Source organism: Medicago truncatula, chromosome 4, assembly GCF_003473485.1.
Source record: "Medicago truncatula cultivar Jemalong A17 chromosome 4, MtrunA17r5.0-ANR, whole genome shotgun sequence".
Lineage (NCBI taxonomy): Eukaryota > Viridiplantae > Streptophyta > Magnoliopsida > Fabales > Fabaceae > Medicago > Medicago truncatula.
Window position 1 is genome coordinate 33,300,703 of NC_053045.1, and position 9,776 is coordinate 33,310,478.

At 30.7% G+C, this 9,776-nt stretch overlaps 1 protein-coding gene across 1 annotated transcript; it reads right to left on the reverse strand.

Annotated features, from left to right (window-relative positions):
* Nucleotides 1-1,179: 1,179 nt before the first annotated feature.
* On the reverse strand, nt 1,180-4,054 carry LOC25492638 (cyanogenic beta-glucosidase). The gene is made up of 11 exons (XM_013600809.3): nt 3,819-4,054; nt 3,635-3,704; nt 3,488-3,546; nt 3,286-3,361; nt 3,084-3,161; nt 2,898-2,985; nt 2,432-2,803; nt 2,104-2,321; nt 1,867-2,001; nt 1,646-1,754; nt 1,180-1,550 (listed from the first exon to the last, which is right to left on the reverse strand). Exons 1-11 carry the CDS (start codon nt 3,990-3,992, stop codon nt 1,334-1,336), a joined length of 1,596 nt encoding a protein of 531 aa, XP_013456263.1. The 5' UTR covers nt 3,993-4,054; the 3' UTR covers nt 1,180-1,333.
* Between the last annotated feature and the right edge of the window lie 5,722 nt (nt 4,055-9,776).

Genomic DNA, 9,776 nt, shown 5'->3' on the forward strand with positions numbered 1-9,776 from the left:
CACGGTCGACGCGAATTATATTCCGGTCTCTTGTCTTTAAAAGTAATTAAAAACAAGTTATTTTCCCAATTTTGCAACCAAAAGCATCGCCTTAGATAAACAACATGACAATAAATAACGATACTTGACATTGGTCTATGTAAGATTCGACATCTTTATACTAAAACCGATATTTCCGTGCACTTGCGGGCCTATCAATATTGACTCAGATCCAGATAACAGGAGGAAGCATAACATCAAGCATAATCTCAAAACATGATTACTAGGTTGATTTTGAAAATGGTGTCTACCCACCTCTACTTCACGGACTCCACTTGTGTATCATTGGGATGCACACGCATGGAAGCTTGTAGTTAACTGGTCAAACCATTCAAATAGTTTGGGCTTACAATATTTCCATTTCCATTAGATACTCCCCCTCCTTGCATTTTGAATTTGATTTCATTGTATCAACATGATACCATGTAAGACCAGGGGTTCAAGCGCTTGATTTTCCTCGAACACACACTCAACAAAAAATCACATTCTGCTTAGCTTAGAACCAATAGTACAAAAAACAAATACTCTCAAAATGGTTCGATAAAGGGTAAATGCACAAGAGGAAACCCTAGGAAACAAATAGAAAATCATTTTAAATCCCTGCTTTATTCTGTCAATAAACCGTGTTCATTATTTAACGAGTATGCTAAATTATGTGTTGTTAACTCATTAAATGATTCTTAAAAAAAAAAAAAAAAAAAAAAAAAAAAAAACTCATTGAATGATGTGAAAATATATATCTGGAAACATGCGTAATTTTTCTCACTCGCAATCAGTGGTTGAGCCAATACTCTAGTCTATGGGCTTCAAACTTTTGAATTCTTGGACAACCTTTAGGACTATAGTGGTGCAAAAAAATTGAGGGGATAAGGGGATTCAAGATTCAAAATATATAAAGGAGTTTGTATTTTTGTTTTAAGTTCAGTGGGTTTAGTTCAACCCCTCAAACCCCTATACCTCTGCAATAATCGATGGTATACATAAATAATACATTTCTTCACCGACAATGTGAGAAGAGGTGCCTGTAATTTTCCCTTAATTTTATTCTTTAACTTTTTCTTGAGTTAGAACATAATGAAACAATGAGTCGATAAAATTATGGTAAAATGATATATTTAACCATAGGAATTATAATTTTCCTTCATTCTTCAATATGATCAATAATATTCACAAATAAAATTAATACATCTATGTATCCATTTTCAATTCCTTTTTGGTCAAATAGGACCTCATTGGAACAAATAAAAAAATTTAAATAATAAAATAATATTTACAAATATATATATATAATTGTTTAATGAATGAATCTCATAACCTTTCTCATTAGAAACATAAGCTTAGTTTCTTTTTTGAGAAAATTCTTAAACCACAATGCAGACAACTTCTGGTATCTTTTCAAGCCATTCTTATAATCAACAAAGGTCATTCCAAATCTGACGCTATAACCGGATGACCATTCAAAATTGTCGAACAATGACCATACGTAATAACCCTTGACATTCGCACCTTCCCTATAATATATAATTAGATGGAAATAATTTAGAAACCTATTAGCATGTATGATGAACAATAGAGAAATCTTTTTGGAAGAAAAAATATTACTTACCTAATGGCAGATCGAAGATAAAATAGATGACGGTAATGGTAATCAATTCGAAAAGTATCCAAGAGTGATTCCTCAACCGATAATGTAGAATCCTCGTATTCATTTATACCTACAATTAAAATACGCAGAATAAAAATTGTCATGCACAATTGATTTCAACAAGTCATAGAAAATGGTAAATCAAGAAAAGTATGATTATATATATAGGTAAGTGTTATTACCATTTTCTGTGATGTAAATAGAAGGATTATTGTACTTTTCTTTGGTGTATAACAAAAGATCACGAATTCCTCTTGGATAAACGTACAACCATTCCGAAGCAATCTTAATACCAATAGGTTTCCCGTTGCGCTCAACTGCAATTCATCAGAAATAGAAAAGGGTACCCATTGTCAAAAAACATTGAATTTAAAGTGTTTCAGTAAATTAAAAAGTTGTAAAATGGATTGGTTCCTTACATGCTGGATTAACCAAAGAATCTGTTAAGTAACTAGGTCTAGCATTGCTTAACAATGGTGCATCAGAGGCATATGTTGAAGAGTAATAGTTTAGACCAATAAAATCAAATGAGCCAATGAGTAGTTTAGTTTGCATTGTATTGAATTTTGGTAACCTAGAACCAACGAGGGCTCTCATGCTTTTGGGATAATCTCCTGATGTTAGTGGATCCATAAACCTGAAATGAATAAATTTTGAATTAAATTTTTGGTTTACAAATTTGTCAATTTTTTTTTGTTTCCTTTTGAAGATAAATAAAAATGGAAAGAGTTATAGATGAGTTCTTACCATCCATACATAAAATCAATTGCTCTTTCTGCTGCTTTTTGGTCGGATTTGGAATCTGAGAGTGGAAGATACCAATTCGTTACTAAGGTTATGCCTATTACACCCTTTTGAGATTCTTTATACTTTTTCTTGTACACATCAACGGCTGCGGCATGTGCAAGAAGTTGGTAATGTGTTACCAAATAGGGCTCGATCGCAGAATCACCGCCAGTACAATTTGGATTCAACCAACTGGAGCAACGACCCGGTGCCATTCGCCCATTTGCATAGCCATTTTGGCTATAGCTCCATGGCTCGTTCAAAGTAACCCAATACTTGACTCTATCACCAAATTCCTTGAAACAAAGTTCCGCATAGTCTTGAAAATCTTTTCTGAAAATTTAAAAAACATGTAACAAATCAAAATCAAACTTAAATATACAGTGTATATATTATGAAGACAATAAACTATGTTTTGGATACTCACACTATAAGAGGACTTAAGAAGCCACCATACTCTTCTTCTAAAGTTTGAGGAAGATCCCAATGGAAAAGAGTCACTAATGGTTGTATACCTGCAATAATAGATAATCAATTAATTATGTTATTTCATCAACAAACATATATATGGAAGAAAAAGTCAGTAAAATAAATGGATGATTCAATTTCCAACCATTAGCTAGTAACTCATTGATGAGATTATTGTAATAGTTGATTCCTTCTTGATTGACACCACCACTAAGCTTTCCATCTGTTTGGATAAATTAATTATTATAAAGAGATATTGAATATTGATAAATATTTAAATTAAATTAAACATCTATTAAGATAAAAATTAGTTGAGAATATCCATCATATATTTTGGCTCGACTTACTTGGCAATATTCTAGACCAGGATATGGAGAATCTGTATGAATCTAAGTTCATATCTTTCATGATCTTAACATCTTCCTATAATACACATGATGAACAACACTATATTAATTATTTTACCAAATCAAAGCACAAAATCAAAATTAGTTACTAAAAAACCTACACACATAATTATTGAAGTTTGAAAATCACATAATTAATTACCTTGTATTGGTGATATGTGTCAATGGCTACATCTCCATTGCTTCCATCCTTGATCTTTTCTGCATGTCAATCCAAGTTGTACAAATTGTAAAATTGTGCTTCTTTATGTAAATTGAAAAATAGAAAGATAGTTTTATTTGTTCATACCAGGATATCTATGAGTAAAGGTGTCCCATATACTTGGTGTTCTACCACCTTCTGTTGCTGCACCTTCGAACTAATCATAAAAACATACATACATGTTAGAAAACAAATCAAAACAATAATATCATATATATGTATAATATGTTAATTAATATTGTAAAAAGTTAATTATAATTTAATTAATTACCTGGTAGGAAGATGAACCAGCCCCAAAGATAAAGCCTTGAGGGAAACTATTCCGATTCAATGAAGAAATGTCAAGAATAGGTTCAACTTCAACACTTTTTGTGCAAGTCACAATATTTGATTTGCTAAGAAAAAGAACAAAAGCAATGAGGAAGAGAAGGTTATTGAATGCCATTTTATTTTTTATGATTATTTGAATTTGTTAATGTAATCTGAATGAAGGACTAAATGCAATATTTGATTATGCTAATAAATGGTCTTCTTAAATAGAAACTAGGCAGCTAGTAGTGATATCATCATTTCAATTGAAGCATAGTAAGTTGGTCAAAATGGATAACGATATTGATTATTCAAAAAATAATAATTTGGTCAAGAAAATATGTATTATTCTAACGTTGCCACTTTTGAGTGTTGACTAGTCAATAGTGGATAAACAAATAGGAAGTTTTATATTGTTGTTTAGTCATGAGTTCTTATAAAATGTAGTATAAGGTTATTGATTGATCTTGTCTTTATCACCTTATTTTCAAGAGATTTTTTTTTTTTGTGACATTAAGGCCAGATTCTTATTTTCATTTTTTTTTTTCCTTTGATATATGTTAATTGATTAATAGCTTAATTGCACTTTTCCCCCCTATAGTTTGCCAATTGTGCGATTTTGCACCCCATAGTTTTAAACGAGCGATTTTGCCCCCTATAGTTTTCCCCCTTTCTGATTGTATGGTCCCCATGACATTTAGTGCTGGTTTTTTTATCAATTAATGTGTGTCACGTGTGTAATTCCATTTTTTAAAAAATAAAAAATGGTATTTTTCAGATTTTGAGAGAAGGAGCACGTGATTTTTCCGATTTTAAGAAGAAATATCACGTGCATCCTTCTCTCAAAATCTGAAAAATACCATTTTTTTATTTTTTTAAAAAATGGAATTACACACGTGGCACACATTAATTGATAAAAAACAGACATATCAGCACTAAATGTCATGGGGACCATAAAATCAGAAAGGGGGAAAACTATAGGGGGCAAAATCGCTCGTTTAAAACTATGGAGTGCAAAATCACACAATTGACAAAATATAGGGGGAAAGTATAATTAAGCCTTGATTAATTAGGTTAATTGGTTCACATGCTTAGTGATCAAATTACTTGAAAATTGAATTGAAAACATCATTGATAGTTCAATTACTATACATTGTTGACATTATCCTTTTGATTGATTCATCATATCAAATAACCTTGTTTTGTGTGATAGAGCTTAATTTCATAAGTTTAGTTTTGGTTTGATATTGTTTTTGGTTTTGTAGATTATATTTTGTATTAATAATTGTTTGGTTAATAGTAATTAAAGTGTGAATTTCTCGTTTAAAATTAAATTGTTTTTTTTTTGTTATTGCTTATCTTATTATCATTTGTAGCTAGTGCGTAATTCCTTATAGTAATTCGTTTTTCAAAAATTTTGTAAAACCGTGCTTTCAAAAAAGTTTTTAAAAGGGAATACTACTATTCACCCTTGCTCCTCTAGCTTATCGTTGTATTCGTCATATCGGCCAACACTTATGTGAAACTTTAAATATCAATGGTACATTAATAATAATCACAAGTGAAGAATAAATGGCTCCGGCCGGCTCCCCACAACTCCACAAGCCGCCGAACAAAAAGAGTTTTATATATCAATGATAAATATTTGTTTCGTGATTTTTATATATCAGTGACAAATATTTTTCTTATAATTGTCGATGACAAGTATTTACGTCGTGTTACTTATAATAATCATTGTATAATTCAAATGTTTTAAACATGAGGATAAAATAGTTTATCTGAGTGTTTCCGTAAATTTAGCTCAGTTGATAGGAACATTACTTATATATAGTGATTGAGGTTCGTTCATCTTTAAAAAGTGAATTTCTAATTGTTGAGCTACTAAAAATGGTTGATCTTCGTAATCCTACCTAGCTTAATAGCGTGGCCATGCACGAAACTTATTCATTGGTATCTATCATTGAATTGGGACAGGAAAGATTATCAAATTGGAGCATTATTTCATCGTGTTTCATGTCAAGCAATTATTATACCTTTTCAAAGAAAAATATGTCAAACAATTATAAATTACTTTCTTTTTTGACAAAAATTATAAGGGTGTTGCTAACCAATGCCCCGGGAGTATTGGATAAGGAACATTAAATAGACAATAAATGAATAGATCTTACTTTATTTACCTCAATTAAAATAGGAAATAAATCAACTAAATAAAATAAGAAATAGTTATATTTAATAGTGCAAATTTCTTTTCCTTTAAGGACCTAGACATCAACAACGCGCGCGTGCTTCTTGTGATTCCAGTTTCAGGAATGACCCACTCCTATTGTATTCATGCCTTCATTTTTTAATAAAAAAATTTCCTGCAATTTTACTCAAGGAATAAAATGGGAATTTGTTGAAAAGTGGTGGCAGAGAATTTACTTAAGAAATTCAGAAGAAAAAAGGAGAAGGAAGGTTAAGAGGGCAACGGTAACATATGTGAGGCGCGTGTATATTAATGTTGTCTTTTAAATAATATTCAATACATTTTTTTCTATTTTAATTAAGTTGATCAACTTTTAATTTTAATTGAAGTAAATTAAGTGGGGCTCATTGATTTTATTGTTCCTTAACCAGTGCCTCTGGATAGCATTACCCAAATAAATTACTTTGATAATTGGAAAATAAATAAATTTATTAAATGTTTAAATGATTTTTTAACATCGGTGTAGGTATCTATCATTGTCAGAATTGGGACAGTGAAGATTATCAAATTGGAGCATTATTTCATCGTGTTTCATATCAAACAATTATAAATTACTTTGATAACTGTAAAATAAATAATTTTTAAATGTTTAATTGATTTTTTAACATGTGCTATCCATGTAAAGAAACAACTAATTGTTACTTTTTTTTATTTATTCGTTAAATATGCTAGTTTTGTATTTACAAAATTACTAACTTTTTTCCATCCCTGAAAAATAAGTAACATTTTGTCATATCTAAAAAAGTCAACATGTATTTGTGAATGATTTTTTTTGGAGGATATTATAAAAATTTCTTATGTAAAAAGTGAGATAAAAAATCTGATATATAAATCCATGTTATCATTACTTTTATTTTCGAAATTTAGTAATAAAAAAACTTATTTTAATTCATCTCGTCATAAAAAAGCTAATTTTTTTGGGGATAATGTTTCATGTACACACTTTTTTGCATACACACATTGTACCACTCCATGTGAGAGTGTGTGAGAGACAATACATGTGAGTTTTTTTGTGTGTGGAGGAACCACAAGGACACTTGTCAAAATTGTGTGTGGGTGTACAAGTGGTACATGCCACCTAAGGTGGTCTATGTATCACTACTTTTTTTTTTGGAAACTAATCTTCTAATTAAGCAGCTATGCCATAATAACCATGATTCTACACTCTTGGTTATGAGGCCCTTCGATCCCTTTGATGAAACATCATCTAGATTTCTTAACCCCTTAAACACACTTTGTTTTTGTTTGTATCATGCTCTATTTCATAACCAAGATGGTTGAAATAATTTTTCCACCATTTGTTGCATAATTGACTAATAATCAACAAATTGTGTCATTTCATTTCTAAGATTCTCATGTATTCCTGCAAAAATATTAACAATTGGAGGTTTTAATAGCAGGGGTGTTTTTCTTAGGTGCTCAAACTACTCTACCTTGAGGAATCTAATATTTTCTGAAAAAAATTAATTTGGTTTGTGTAAACTTTCTTACAACAATAGTGACAAACATTCTTCTGGATTATGGATTTTGTTATCAAATTTTTTTGAAAAGAATATTTCTTATGAGACCTTTTTAAGTGGTTATCAAAATGTTTATCTTTGATAACAAAATCCATTTTTAGTTTTGAAGCTCATTCTAATTTGCATTTTAGAGATGAAATCTCTTTATACAAATTAGGAAAATTTTCACAACTAATTTTTTTTGTTGCAATTCTTCTTCAAGTTCTCAAAGAAAGTATCACCCTTCTTTGAGAAGCAATTTTCTTAATTCCTTGTCTGGCTTCATTATGATTTTCACAAAAAATAAAATCTTTGAAGATCTTTATAAGAAGGTAAGTTATAAAATGGTATATACCTCCCCATAATGACGTGACATTAGACAAAACTTCAACATTACATGGATCAACTTCTGATCTCACATTTCCTTAGTGCCCATGAGATGCTTTTGATCTCATTCTCAAGAGCTTATGATATTTCTGAAGTTCTTCTAAGCACTTTGAGTTGTTAAGTTAGATGTTTCTTTGGATACCTGTGTATTTGTAATACGAACACATAAGGAAACTTGTTAAATCACAACAACACATATCAAAATCATATTGATCTCTTTGTTTCAATGAAGTTTGCTATCATTAAAGCATCCATTTAAGAAGGATTTTGGGATTTTGCTCAAGAGTTTTTCCTTTTTGTGGTTGCGCTTAGGAAAATCACTCCTAGCATGATCAATGATGATTCCTCAATAGTCATTATTTTTAGAGTATTTTAAGTAAATCAAATAGTGTATTATTATTATTATATTTAGTGGTTATAACTTATATGATCAAAGAAAGACAAAACCTAAAATCTTGGCTGATTGAATTATATTGATGGCCACCTGAACAAGTGTTCACTCTTGGTGGTGTGTATAAAACAAATGGATGAGAAGAAAGTGGGCTTGGTGTTTAGTGGGATGGGTCTTGAGATTAGAAAAGATGAAACGTTGCTTGAACTGGAAGAGAGGAAAACATAACATGTTGGCACGACATATACTGTTTTTAAAGGCAATTAGGTTTGGATAGGGGATGATATATATAAGATGCTTAACAATCGAACAAGGAGCTATGGGTCAGAGAGGCATCACGATTTGGAAGGAAATTTCTTTTCTCACTTCTCAAATTTCTGCTAAACTTACCTGATCGACAGTTAACTGCCATTCGGCTATCCAACGACAATTACCTATTGTTCAGCACCTCTTAGAGTGGTTTAATCACTTCTTAAACCGGTTTATACAATCTTAAAAGTGCACAACGACACTTAACGGCCGCTGTAAAGCCGGACAACAGTTAATTGACGTTGGGCCAAAGATAGTTGGAAACAGGAGAAATTTGAGAAGTGAGAAGAGTATACAAAACCCCTTTTTTCTATCACCTAAGTAGAAGTGTAGAACATAATTGGTGAGTAGTTAGTTATTAAAATATTCTCAATCCCTTTGGGAGACGACCTTTCGTATAACTATTATTTCTTCAACGATTTGATACACTTGCCAAGTTAGTGATCAAATTTTTGACATTGTTGTTAGTGATTGTTGATTAATGGTCAAAATTCTATTGGTTGACTTGATGTCTCCTTATTCAGACAACGGTAAATTTGGCACCTGCGATCTTGACCTTAATTCATTGTGGGAGGATGATTTGGAGAAGAATGACAGAAAACACAATCAGATCGACCAAGTCACTCATAGTAATTGATAATCTTTTGTATTGCATGGAAAATGTTTCTGATTTAAAAATGTTCTCATGATGCACATATCCATTTCACTCAAAAATATATATGCCCAACAGTTTAACAAATATCAAAAATCATATTTAAAGAAGAAATAAATTCCAGATTGAATTATTTATCAAGTCATTTATTTGTGAGAATGGTTGGAAAATAATTCAAAAGAACATTCTCAGTATCCCGAAACATGAAGATTCTGTCATAAAGAAATTAGAATCATCCAAGAAGCTTCCAACACTATTCAAGTTTCTTTTAGACAAATAGAGATCAATCAAAGCTTATTCTATATAAATAAGTATAGTGACTTTCACCAAACAAGTCTGTAGAATCAACGAATAGGACCAATTACATATAGATAATTTATCTACATACAATTTCAAATGGTATACTTTTTATATTCAAACAATGAAATAATTAAATG